The sequence below is a fragment of the Nipponia nippon genome, unplaced genomic scaffold (assembly GCF_047370975.1).
Source record: "Nipponia nippon isolate SJK-2023a ecotype South Korea unplaced genomic scaffold, ASM4737097v1 scaffold_9, whole genome shotgun sequence".
Lineage (NCBI taxonomy): Eukaryota > Metazoa > Chordata > Aves > Pelecaniformes > Threskiornithidae > Nipponia > Nipponia nippon.
Window position 1 is genome coordinate 18100696 of NW_028262413.1, and position 13908 is coordinate 18114603.

Genomic DNA, 13908 nt, shown 5'->3' on the forward strand with positions numbered 1-13908 from the left:
CCAAGCCATCAAGTTGGCTGAAGGAGAGGGTTAACTTTATTTCTTCTCTTGTTCACCCTTCAGTGAGCCAAAGCCTATCAGTAAGTGGTGGTGAGTATCTTGGAGATGTCCTTGTTTGGTGTTGGGATCTGGTCGGGACAGAGGAAGAGAACGGGGCTGTTGGTAATGCCTGCTGAGATGTGATGTGAGAGTGTGGTTATAGGTTGCCTGTGGGCTGGATGGCCATGACTGTGGGGAGAGCTGGTGTCACCTTGGCTCGTGGCCGAAGCCCAGGTATTTGCAATTCTGTGGAGGTGTCCAGGCCTGGGGTAAAACATTTCAGCTGTGTCCTCAGAAGCAGGTCTCAGTGGGAAACAACTGCTGCTGCTACACTGAGGAGATGCAAAATTATTATTTTTGATCTCTAGGCTACAGATTCATTGGGGACAGAAGATGGTAACACTCAGGAGCGTTTCCTATCACAGGGTTGTTCAACCCAACACATTTCTGTGTCTGTTGGGCTTCTGGTGCACCTGCAGTTCTGCTGAATCAGCAGGAGCTATGGCATTGAGGGCTTGGGACACTTGGGGAGCCCCCTCTGAGTGGGTCTTCCAGATGTTTGCATTAGGGGTGTTCCCAAAATACCCTGGATTTTAAAGAAAATCAGCTGCTCTAGCTGACAGGGGTTCGTTTCCTCGGTTTCTCTGATGTTACAAGCCCTGGTTGGGCAAAACATTTGGTGCTCGTTGTCCAGAGGAGAGCCACAGCCATGTCCTTCCAAACAACTGACAATCCCTCTCATGCCTGTTTTCACCTCAAGCCCATTTGGTCTAAATTACTATATTTCATTATTGCTACAAATGACAGCATGTGTCACATCACATACAGCTGCTCAGGGTGTGATTTCCATGGGCGGGGGGGGTGGAAGCTGGTTTGGGGAAGAAAGGCAGAAGGACAGTGCAGTGGGCACAGGAGCACTGGCATGGCAGCATGCCCACCCAGGGTGGAAGGCAGCATCGCTGGGGCTTGCACCGACACAGTCTTGCACCTTGCTCTGCCAATGTTTATTTTGCTTGGATAAACGTTTGATTTTAGCAACACGACTGCAATGCATGAGCTGTGCTGGGGCTGTAATTCGATGGGAGGAGGCAGCTATGTGCAGGAGGAGCTGCTAATGCCCCAGGAATGCCGCACTTCCTTGGGATGAGAGAAGATGGCGCCCAGGGCCCTCAGGGACAGCACAGCTCATCTTCCTCGGCCCTGCTGCCACCCTGCACACGCATAGAGGCCAAGACCCAAAGCGAGGTCATGCCTTGCCCAGGGCCCCTGCAGCCCAAATGGATGTGATTTCTGAGGGAAAATCGGGTGTTTCAGTTGCAGTGAGGCTCCCACTCAGGGCTGCTGGAGGACTGTGAGGTGCCACGGGGCTACCGTTACCTGCCTCCTGCCAGGCTGGGTGAGATGGGAAGGAGGCACCGAGTCCGGCTTAGGAATTGCTTTTATTCATGTTTCCAAAGAAAACAGAGGTCTTTCTGCATGTGCGGTGGAGTGGCCGTCAGGATGGCAGGGAGGAGGAAAGGGTGCCCCTTCAGGACAGCTAGAGCGAGAACAGGGAGGAGAGGGACTTTCCCTCACCCGGGGATTTCAGTGATGGCATAAGTGGCTGTTAATTCACGTTTCGTCACTGAAATGCTGCTGATGCTCCAGTTAAACCAGCAGGCACCAGTGCCAGCTCCTCAGCCTGCTCACCATGGCAGGGCCAAGGAGGTGCAACATGGCAGCTCCCCACTGAGCACCCGTGGCCCTGTTGGCTGGGCTTTGCTGCCGAGCTGGCAGCAAAATACCTCCTTGGAGGCTTGAAGCTCCAGCTGTGGTGTCACCTTCCCACATGCGGCTCGCGGACACTCGGTGCAACCCTGAGGAGCAGCCCCATTAGTCATGAGTACCTAACCGGGGTGAAGCTCTCACTAAACCTCCAAGGAACAACTATATCTGAGGCACTTGGTATTAACACGCTTTATTTTCCCAGCGGCCACCCTTCTCAGTGCTCAGTCTTCATGCCGGTAGCCAGGGTACTTAGCTGAGGAGATGAGATGCAGAGCTGGAGGGGTTTAGAAGATTTGGGCTGTCATCTGTCCTCGGATTTATTCAACTCCCTTCATAAACTCCAGGAACTCTGCCAAGGGGAAGACACAGGAGACAAGGGGTGTGAGGTGGGACCGAAGTGCCCTCGCAGCTGCCAAGTGCGCTCTTGGCAGCTTTCCCCAGCCCTGTCTCCTTTTCCATCCCCCCAATGCATGAGAGGCCGAGGGGGAATGGCTACTGCTCCTCTGGCCGTGGCGAGGACTCCTCGTGACTCCCACTGGAAATGTCACCAGAGCCCAGTGTCACCCTTGGCTGCCACTGAAATGCTGGAGGTGAGCAGCCAGGTAGGGACATGGCCACCAGCTCAGCTTGGAAATGGCCTCGGGATCATTTCAGCAGCATTGCGTTCAACGATAACAGCCCTTTGGAGCTGGTGCTTGTGTTTAGGGGGCAGGAGGGGACAGGCAGGTCTCTGGTGAAAAGCAGGTTTGCTTCAGTGCAGGCTGCTTTCACAGCACGGGAAGAGTTAAGGCAGCCCCAGGCCCTTGCTACCATTTCACAAGCATAAGAAATGCCCCCATCCCTGTGTAAACACCAGCTGTGATCAGGCGTATTGCCCAGCGCCGCCTGCGAGTTCACACCCGTACCTGAAGGCAACCAAGACCACGGGAGCTGCCCAGGGGATACTCACGGGCTTGCAACCAAACCACACACAAGAAAGGCTCCTACCATCATAGTCAATCCTGCCATCGTTGTTTTTATCCCCATCTTTCATCAGTTCTTCTATGTCATCCTCGGTGATGGTCTCTCCCGTTGCCTGCAGCATGATCTTCAGCTCCTCGAGGTCGATGTAGCCATCGGCATTTCTGTGCAAGGATGGAAGATCTCAGAAGTGGACCAACATGCTGGGGACGGGGAGCTGGGGTGGCTGCACCGCTCCCACCACCCCACTGTGCTGCAGTCGCCTCCCTTACTTATCAAACATCCTGAAGAGATCTGAGAGTTCCTCTTCAGTTTTTCCTTTGCTGTCATCTTTCATACACCGCACCATCATAACGAGGAACTCATCAAAGTCTACAGTGCCGCTGCCTGCAGGCAGAATAAACACCATCAGATGGTGTGACGGTGGGTGGACAGGCAACGCAAACGAGAGATCAAACTTCCCTTTAGTAACCAAGGAGCAAAACTCAGGAGAGCAGCCCTGCAGCAAGAGGCAGCTTTGAGAATGCTGGCATAAGTGACTGAGGCCGTGGACTGACTTCATCACTGAATTTTTACTTTTTGCAGTCATTTTGCCAAGGCAAAATGAACTGAAAGTCCTACTGGAAGCACCAGTGAATGGAAATTCCTGCTATGGAGATACCTGTCCATCTCATCTAGGTATTAATAATAAAAGCTCCAGAAGGTAGATACTCATGCAGTGTGGTTTTGCACCAGCAGTACAGTACTGTTGTTTTCAAAGACACTGCTATTGTCCTTTTTTGCCTGATTTTTAACTGTTTTTTTATTTTCCAGTTACTTAGTATGATATTTCTGCCCAACTTGCACACAGTGGATTTTGTTATGTGTGATCACCCATACAATGATTTAATCAATATTGATGGTTCTTTATGTGTGTGTGTGTGTGCGTGAATACACTTGAGCAGTGAAAGACTTCCCCGATGACAGAATCCTGTAATTGTGGCATTTCTGAAATGGCAGTTGCTACATTCAGCCTGTATTTTGTGTTTTAAATGGATCTGTGCAATTTCAGAGTAACCCCCACAATCAGTTCAAGCAGTCTGATCATTATAGGAATAATATTTTTTATAGTTCCTCTTTGCCTGGAAATTTTCTAAAGGAACCACGCTGAAGTTTAGTGAGTGTTTAGTGTCCTTCAAAATCACAGTGCTGCAGATTGCTCCGTGCAGGCTGCGGCTGTCCCCAGCATGGATCCTGCCAGTGCTGTGCAGATGCTGAGCGCTCCTGACCTGCACCGTGCCCCCCCATGCCTGTGGCATTGGGGTGATGCTTGGACGAGTGGAAGAAACCCAAATCTCTCACCATCCTCATCCACCTCGTCTATCATCTCCTGCAGCTCCTCAGGGGTGGGGTTCTGCCCCAGCATCCGCATCACCTTCCCCAGCTCCTTGGTGCTGATGCAGCCATCCTCTGCCCCCAGCACGAAGATGTCAAAGGCAGCCTTGAACTCTGGGGAGAGAAGGGAGAGGAGATGTGGGGGTCTTGCCTCACGCCTTGACCCTGCAGGTGAGCAGTCCTGGAGCAGGGGGCTCACCCCTGGCACGGCTTCCCCTGCCCATGCAGCCCAGCACTGCCTGGGAATGGCACAGTGAGGGTTATGCCCTGCTTTGGCCAGCTGCTGGAATGACCGTGTTTTCTGGGGTGTAATTGCTGAGGCAGGCTGGGCTGCCAGTTGGGGAGTTCGTCTCTAGGTTGCAGTGTCAGTTTAAAGATGCACCTACCATTTTTTTGCTCTTCTGTCAGCTGCTCAACCTGTAAAGAAAACACAGAGACCAAGTAATTTTTCTTCCTCAGCATCACTAATGGTTAAAAGGTAATGTTATTTGTTCAACAGCCTTTGCAAAGGCCAACTAAGCCTTACAACAGTCACCCTTATAGACTATGGGATATATGACCAGTGGGGTTTTGACACCACAACTTTTTGTAGTCTGAGAGATTCTTCCTCTTAAAAAAAAATTATTCCCAGCTCCTTTGAAGTGAGCATCTTTTCTCTAGAGTGGCAGTGTCTATCAGAATTAGCCTTTGCACAAGCAGGGAAGACCCACTGGCAAAAGCATTTGTCTCTGTCAACCATTTGGGGATAATTTCTTGTTGCTGGGAGGGTTCACTGCAGGACGGCTGTGCCGCTGAAGGCTGCTTGTGTGCAGGCTGAGGCCAGGTCAGAGGTGGGACATGCTGGCAAGGTCCCTGGGGAGGGAGAGGCAGACAAGAGCATTCCCGGTCGTTGTTTTTCAGCCCTAGAGTCAGGAAACTCTCTGCACTATCCATAACATTAACAGCTGGTCTACTTCCATCCAAGTCAGTGTTTATTACAAAGGTTCCTGCCTCTGCAGGGAGCTGCTTTTCCCTTTATCCTGTTTTGGGTATCTCCCTGAAGAAATGGCCCATGGAGCCATTAGATGTTAGCCAAACTGGGCTGGCAGATTGTTCCCAAACCCTATCCTAATTCATTCCCTGCAGACGATCAGCAGGAGCTTATTAGTTAGCATGAATTAATGAAAATAATCAATGAGGAGAGCAAAGAGGAATCCATCAGCTCTGTGTCATGCCTCTTTAAGTGCATTTTGCTCTTTGGCTTCATTCCTGCCTGCAGGTACCGCTTATCTAAAATTGCTTACCCCACCACTGTGTCCAACTGCCCCTTCAGTAGCATCCATTAAAACGCTGACTTTTCCCTCCCAGACTGGTCAACAGCCTCTCCAGCGTCAGCCAGACACGAGCCCTGCCAAGACTACCTCTGGCCTGTGCCCACTAATGTCTCCTTCCTACCATCTCCATGCTCTGTGTGAGCAGTCCCCAATGCCCATCCCCACTGTGTTTTGAGAAACCCCTCAACTCAGGGTTGTGGCACCCTGTCTTTGAGGGAAGGCTGATGCTTTTGCCCCGAAGAGTAGTGGTTTTGCAAAAGCCAGCTGTAAATCCTTCCTGCTTGCAGCAAGAGGCAGGGAAAGTACTTTTTCTTAGTGGGACAGAGCCCGTGGGTAGTGGGCGGAGAGCCTTATCCCACTCCCCGTGCACCAGGAGGTGAAGGCTTTCAAGTCAGAAAGCACTAAGGACAGCAGCAGGATTGCCATTGCAGGAGGAAACCCAAGCCAGCTGTGGCCCTGCTGAAGGCAGGCAGGCAGCTGCCAGCCCTTTGCGGCTATTGTTTGGGCAGAGCGAGGGCAGCCGCAACGCTCCCTCGGCCAATGTCCGTGGCCACCGTTCTGCTGCTCGGGTAACCTGACCCTCTTCATGCATTCGCTATTTATAAGCCTGGGTGACAGAGGTGCTGGAGATAAAGATGAGCTCCCCGATTGTTCCCAGGCTTTGGTATTTATCCTTGCAGCCCTTTATCTGGACACTTGTCCCTGGCACTGTTCTTAGCATCGCTTAACAGAGCTAAAAATGTTCCCAAAATAGCTTTGTGTTTGCACACCCTTATCTAGGCATGAGTAGGCGAGATGAAAATCCATTGGGTTCTCTGGCTGCATGTAGGGAATTTGGCATAAATATAATATTAATATATGCCATCAGCATGCAGCAAGTAAAAAAATACTCACTTTTGAAGCTTCCTTGACTACTGAAGTGATAGATACGGAGCTATGCTGTATGTAAATTAAATGCATTGTAACTACAGAGTGACATTTTTATTACAGAGATGTCTCTTGAGCTGTTTATAGTGCCCTCTGGACACGGGTGCCGTTTCACAGCTTTATTCCTTTTTTCCATCCGCATCATTGCAGGGACAGGTTTCTCCGGCTGCGGTGTGGGAAGGCAAGTGCTAAGCTCACAGCACTGCAGTGGCCGTGGTAACGCCAAATCTGCTGTATTTTGCTTTTATCAGCTCTTTTCTTCATCCCATGTTTCCATTTGAAGGCAGACAGGGAAAGTTGAAGTTCTTTAATTTTTTTTTCCAGGTAAATATTTTCTTACAGTTAAAATCTTGGGGAATAGATCCATGAAAAAGCTGTTTGTCTCAGCTGTACCTGGCTTCGACTTGTTTTGTCTCTGTAAGGGTGCTGGCAGTTCATGCCCAGGACTCGAGCCCCACATTTACCAGCGTGCCCCCACCTTCAAACCAGCAGCAAAATCCTTATGGGAGTCCATTGGGTCTTTTGCGTGGCTCATTTTCCTGGTCAAAGACTCTGTGTTTGGGGTAAGTTTTTGGTATATGAGGTAGGAGTTTTTGGGTTGTTTTCTATTGCTGCAGTTCCTTTTTCTCAGCTAAATTCCTCCGTGGTCCAACTCCACTAAAGCCCCTAGGCTTCGGCTAGTGATGACCTTCACCTGTGGTGAAGAATTTTTGCCCATTTCTGGGGCAGAGATTTGGAGAGAGGCTGGAGCTTGTGGGTGGGGAACCTTTTCTTTTCAGGGCGCTCTGCCCATGCTGTGAGCATGCTGCCCCAGCTGATGGACAGACCCTCTTGGCTGTGGGCATCGCCGGCTTGCAAAGCACTTCAGTCTTTCTCCCTAACTACAGGCATGAGGTTCCTAAACAATAAGGAGAGGACCTGTGCCTTGAGTCGCAGAGGACATATTTAATTAAAAAGCTGAATGAGAGAGGCCTGGATTTTCTTTGATTTTACAGGTTGCGTTTTTCTCCCTTTTTGAGGTGTTGGTTGGGGTACTTGACGCTTTATTGTACAGCCTTTCCAGAGCCTTTTCACACTATCGGGATCGCTAGGGAGGTTCCATTTCACAAGGTTCACGGCTGACCAAAGGACAGGAGAGGTGTGAGCATTTTGGGTTTTTTCTTCAATTACACATCAAGCACTATCTTTCTTTCCTCTAAAAACCTTGGAATTAAAATAGGACTTGTATGATGTATGTTTTGTGCCCTTGGTTAAAATCAAACCTGATCAACTATATATAAAAAAAAAAAATCACCAAAAACCTCTTATTTTAACTCCAGTTATGGAAGGGACACAGTAGCAATCCACACAATCCAGAATCTATTTTCATCCTTATTCCACTTGTGTATCACTGTCTGTCTACGTTACAAAACAATGCAGTGTCCTTATTACAGACCAAATAGTTTGGGTCTACACAGGGAGCACAACATGCAGCTGTGTAAGTTAAAATAGCCATTAGGATGCTCTGCGTTCCCGGAGAGCATAGCTCACATTCTGGATTTCTGCAACACAGATATCAGGAGTGGCAAAGTAGAGGGGGATGTTTGGAAATAACTTATGAAAGCTGAGGGTTTTTTTAAATCTACCAGAAAAATATTCAGCTAAGGAAGGGGGAAATGTAGCAATGGCAGACTTATAAAGCACCAGAAAGAAGAGGGTGAGGTTTAACCCATACAAATAATGTTAAGTTTGTGAGAAATGCTGCTTTGCTTTGTCTGAGCTAAAACCAGCAGCCACCTCTTATACTTTCAAGATTTTGTTGAGATTTATAACTTGACCTATGTGCCATCTCTCTGTCTCACAGGGGGGATCCAGGGGAGTAATTGCACATAATTTAGCAGCCTAGTTGAGAGTTTCATGCTTACAAGAGGAGTGTGAAACCTTCAGAGCCATCAGTGGGAAAGGACTGTGTCCTGGATGAAGAGGCTACCCTATAATTATTTCTTATTTCCATTGAATTAATTCCATCACAGCTATGGGGAATCTACTATAAAATCCCCAAAAATCCTGTAACCCCCCCCCAAACCACAGCCCCAAAGGAAGGCACTTACCGCTGCCTTATAAATGTCATCCATGGCTAGAGAGGGTGGGCAAGGGGCCGGGGGACGTCACGGTCACGCTCTGCTGGCGCTGCCCCCGCGAGCCCGGCTGATATAGGGGGCCGCCCGCCCCGGGGGACGTGACCAGCCCACCGGCAGCCCCACACGCCCGTCCCATCCCCGTCCCCGCAGGAATGCCTCGCCTGCATGCCTTGGGATGGGGACACTGCCGAGCTCGAGGCTGGCATGTCTGGGGCCAGCCCGCTTCGGGGCAGCTGGAGGTTTCCTTGTGACTTTGATGTGGGAATGAGTCTTTTCAGCCGGGTTTCGGCAAGACCCTTGCTGATCTACTGCAGTATATGTCCTGACTGGACATATGCCACTGTGTCACCTCCACCTCCCGTGTGTTTCCCCCCCTGGAAGCTGCATTAGAAAGAGTATACTGTGCCTAATTAAATTGGGTAATACGGGAAAGGCATGCCTCCCAAAATATCCCTGTCCAGCAGCGAATGTCCCCCAGGGGCAGTGGGAACAGAGGGTGTCGGGGCCTCCCTGTCCCCTCTGCCAGATGTCCCCAAGCCCATGGGGGGACGTGCTGCTGGGGGACATGCGGCCAGGGCCGATGCCCTCGGAGGAGCCGATGCCGTGTGCACACGGGCACCAGAGCTGGGGGGAATGTGCGGTCCTGATGCCGTGGTGGTGAGAAGCGTGGAGGCAGATGGAGCTTTGCCTCCATTTTCTGCATTTAGCTGGGGCTGCAAAATGGGGGGGCGGCTGTCAGCTGTGCTTGATTTCAGGGATAATTCCCAGGAAACCGGGACTCACTTCACCCAACCAGTGAGCATATGCCCACTGCAAATGGGGAAAATCTACTGTCCTGGATTTACCCCACCACGGTGGAGAGAAAAACATGCCAAAGGCCTCCAAGTGATGACCAGCATTTTCTCAGTGCAGGGAAAAGCATTTTAATCCACAGCAATCAAAGCAAAACCTCTCTTTTTGGTGCTTCAGGACTCCCTCTTGTGTCCAAAGGATGGGTCCAGCATCTCAGGGTGATGAAGTCTCGCCTCCAGCTAGCTCATATGGGCATCAGTTAGCAAAACTGAAAATATTATGAATGCAGCTGTTAGGTCTTCTCTCTTCTCCCTTTAATAGAAACATGTTGCATGCAAAAAACCTGTGGTCCCTACGTAACGCCTAGCCTAAGTGGCGTTAACCAGTGACCAGGGGTGGTGTCAGCACAAAGCAAGGGCGCAGGTGAGTGCAGAGCCGCATCCCCACACCACATCCTCTCGGATTTTGCAGTCCCAACAGATTAACTTGCTGCAGAGCCTGCTATCAACTGCGGTCCTGCGGGTGCCCGCTGGCTTTGATTTACCCAGGCTTCTGCTGGGCTCTGCCTCTTCTCAGCATGCGGATGGCAGATGTATTAAAAAGGAAAATAGTTGCATTTAAGGAATTAATTTTTTAAGTATGTTAATCTTCAGAATTGGAACATATTAATATTTTGGTTGCCTTGAACATAGAAAAGGCAGAAAAAGCTGCAAAAGGTAGTAGTTATTTTGTTAAAGGGCATTGGATCCTGTCCTTGGGTAAGGGCACAGTCTGGGATGGGGGACCTGCTGTCCCCCAGCACCGAACCATCACCCGAACCCTCCTGGGCACTCCCATGGAGACCCTCCAATGATGTGCTGTCCTGAGGCGAACCCTAGCCCCGAGCTGCTTTTCCCCGTGGGATTCCCTGTGGAGCTGGAGGGGCAGCGGGCACTGCCAGGCACTGCAGCAGCCGTGGCAGAGGGCAAGGAATCATGCCTGGTCCTGTCACTCCGTTCCAGGAGGCGATGGCTCTGAGTCATCCCCCTGAAAACAGCCCCTGGGATGCGTCAGAATACATCTACGGCTGATGCACAGCAGGAGCAGGAGCTCTAACATTGCCTTCAAAGGGTCGCAGCCACGTTCCCAGAGGAACTGGGAAGAAATCCAGGTCTGGATGTGGAAGAAGGGTCTCTGTCTGCTTAGAGAGGGCAAATCTGGGCCACTGCCACTGTGCACACCAACACGGGAAAGTCGCACTTCTGCAAACGCCTGATGTGAACAGAGACTTGCAAAACACAGTCATGCCTACAGGGGAAGGATGAAATCCATCTGGCAGCAAGAGGGGATGTTCCTCCCAGTGAGGCACAGGCGAGAGGCGTCATGCCAACCTCTGTCCCCCCGCTTGCTGCTCAGAGCCAAAGCTTCCAGCATTCCCTGGCTCTCTGGAGCGGTTTGCTTATAAAAGAGTTGGGAATTGGGGTTTTGTAGAGAAACCCAAAGCCTCTGCTGTGCAAAGTGCAGGGGGAGGCTGATGCAGCAGGTATGGGGGCATCCTGGGAAAAACATATGCTCCTGCTGCTTCTCTTGCCTCCCTACACGAGCCTCACAGCAGAAATGAAGCATGGCTATTTATAGCCTGAGGAGGGCTGCCAACCTAAGTCCCCTTAATCTGGGTGCACAGCCAGCTCGGCGGCACACTGGCTGTTGCTGCGGTTAGGTACTGTGCGTTAGCTTGGGCTTCAGCTGCATCCTGACGTGCTGCTGCACTTGTCAGTCAATCAGGTACCAAGAGAAGCGGAAGGGTTTACTGCACTTTTTTCTCCAAAACCTTCGTTCAGGTTTTCCTTTCCAGGCAGCTGCAACCCACTGCAAAACAAGAAGGGGCATCCTTCAGGTCAAATATAAGGAAATAAAAAGCAGAAGTCCAACTAAGTTGCAACTTTATTTGAGGTCAGGAGTGTTTCCAGGGCTCCTTGGGCAGTTTGCCATGGCTCCAAACCGCAGCAAAATGCTCCAGCGTCCCCTGTCCCTGCGCAGGGCACCCCTCAAAGCCCTTTAAGTACTACAGCTTCTTCCTCAAGGAACATGTGTCACAGGCTAAATGGTCACCTGGAGCCCAATTTCCCCAGTTAAAACAAGTTTCCTTTAAGAGAAGCATGCCGACATCCCATGGGGAAAAAAAAAAATAAAAATCTGGGATTTTACTGCTATCTAAGTCTTCCTTGGAGGGTTTTAGCTGAATGAGCCCCCATTTGCTCCCTTCCCTAGCTGTGTTGCTCCCATTGATGCATCTTCTCTGGGAGCCAGGACAGAGCTGTCACGCCACATGCCACCTCGGCATCCGCAGGCAGAAACTGCTTTAGGAAGAGGAGAAGGGTACCTATCAAAACCAACAGATGTGTGAGCACTGCAAATTATTATTTAATTAAGGAGACAGGACATTCAGAGGAAGCTTAATTAAAGTTGTTCTCTGAAACCACTTATTATCTCATCAAGACGCTGAGCTCAGCAGCAGCTCCTGCTGATGCTGGGACAGCACTAGAAAATCCCTGTTGGACTGCCTTTACTATATGTGTTTTCTCCTTAGACAATATAATCTTTCTGCTAAGTCCTGACCAAGGGGAAGTGTTTTGTAGTGAAAATAAGATCGTAATGGGTTTATCCAGCTGCATTTGCTTATCTGTTTGCTTATCTGCTGCCTTGGTCCTGGTTGCATTTCCCAGATGCCAGCATTACCCTTGTAGCATTACTCCCTCTGCACTGCAGCTTCTTTCTGCTGAGAAAACACTTTCCATCCGGACAACTTCAAAAGCCACATGTGCACCCAGGGCATTTGGCACTTCTGCTGTTATTAATGATGCTACACTGGCGCTAACTGCATCCTCCCTTAGGTAGCATAAGGAAGGACAGAGAGAGGTCACCTTCTTTTTGCTGGAAGGTGCTTTTTTACCCAGACCTCCTGTGACTCCCCCTTGGGGCAACTGAGATTCACAGGGAAAAGGCCGAGGAAGATTTGCTCACCATCCCTTAGCATACTCCGCTTCTATTACAAACTCCTGGCAAGATCCTCTTCAGCATGCACAGATTTGAAACACTTCCCTGTGCTCAGTGGGACAGTGCATTGAGGTAAGCGAAGTTCATAACGTCAGTGAAGTCACCTCAAATGACACCCTGAGTTCACTCTGGGTTCATCCCTGAGGCCCTGGGCTGAGTCCATGCAGGTCTGGCCCATCAGCCCAGCTCCTCAGCTCTGTTTTTGAGGTGGCATCAGGCATGTTGGTCACAGAACCACTGCAGCAGTGCCTCTGCCCAATGCAACAGTGTCCAAGCCTTCACCAGTACATGATGGCCATACATCTCCACCAAGAGCTGTCTGCAGCTGGGGGAGATGCTGCTTTGGATTGCTGCCAGCACTGCTTCCAGATACAGACGCTCATGAGCGCAGTAGCACAGCCATACCACTATTAGGGAGATCAGCCCTCTGCACTTCAATCTCAAATGCCCTGTGCCAGTAACCACCTGCGTTGCACCTTCCTGCGTGTTGTGGCTTAACCCCAGCCGGCAGCTAAGCCCTACACAGCTGCTCGCCCGCTCCCCACCAGTGGGATGGGGGAGAGAATCAGAAGAGTAAAAGTGAGCAAACTCATGGGTTGAGATGAAGACAGTTTAATAGGTAAAGCAAAAGCTGTGCGCACAAGCAAACCAAGGAATTCATTCATTCCTTCCCATCGGCAGGCAGGTGTTCAGCCATCTCCAGGAAAGCAGGGCTCCATCATGCATAACAGTGACTCGGGAAGACAAATGCCATCACTCGCAATGTCCCCCCCCTTCCTTCTTCTTCCCTCAGCTTTATATGCTGAGCATGACATCATATGGTGTGGGATATCCCTTTGGTCAGTTGGGGTCAGCCATCCTGGCTGCGTCCCCTCCCAGCTCCTTGTGCACCCCCAGCCTGCTCGCTGGTGGGGTGGGGTGAGAAGCAGAAAAGGCCTTGATGCTGCGTAAGCACTGCTCAGCTGTAACAAAAACATCCCTGTATTATCAACGCTGTTTTCAGCACAAATCCAAAACATAGCCCCATACCAGCTACTGAGAAGAAAATGAACTCTATCCCAGGCAAAACCAGCACGCTGCGTTTCCACATCTGCAGTGTGTGTGTTGTGCACACCAGTCTGTAGCTGCCTTCAGCCAGTTTGGACAGGCCTGAACCTCCTTCACCTGCCCGGGTTGCAGTGCACCGCACAGCATACTACTGCACAGCATGGTATTGCCCTGCACTACGTTGGACAGCATAGCATTGCACATACACCGCGTTGCATGGCACAGTACTGCACAGCACAGCACTGTGTTGCATTGCACGACACTGCACAGCCCTGCTCTGCACTGCACAACGCTGCGATGCGCTGCATGGGATAGCGGGGCCCAGCGCTGCGCAGCAGCTCGCAGCGGCGCGTCACACTGCGCGAGCCTCCCCGTGGGCGGGCAGCACGCGTGCGCGCCTCCACAGCCTAAGCCCCGCCCCGCCGGGCCATAGGCGCGCCTCTCCCAGCGGCAAGCCTCGCCCTCAGCGGCAAGCCCCGCCCCTGCCGGCGGCTCCCGGTAAAAAGGCGGCGGCGGGCGGGGCGAGCCGCGCC

General features: G+C 51.1%; 1 protein-coding gene across 1 annotated transcript; it reads right to left on the reverse strand.

Annotated features, from left to right (window-relative positions):
• Window positions 1–1979: 1979 nt before the first annotated feature.
• Window positions 1980–8593, reverse strand: TNNC1 (troponin C1, slow skeletal and cardiac type). Its single transcript, XM_009460596.2, has 6 exons — window positions 8471–8593; window positions 4527–4557; window positions 4108–4254; window positions 3039–3153; window positions 2794–2930; window positions 1980–2155 (listed from the first exon to the last, which is right to left on the reverse strand). The coding sequence occupies exons 1-6, from the start codon at window positions 8492–8494 to the stop codon at window positions 2124–2126; spliced, it is 486 nt and encodes a 161-aa protein (XP_009458871.1). The 5' UTR covers window positions 8495–8593; the 3' UTR covers window positions 1980–2123.
• Window positions 8594–13908: the final 5315 nt, after the last annotated feature.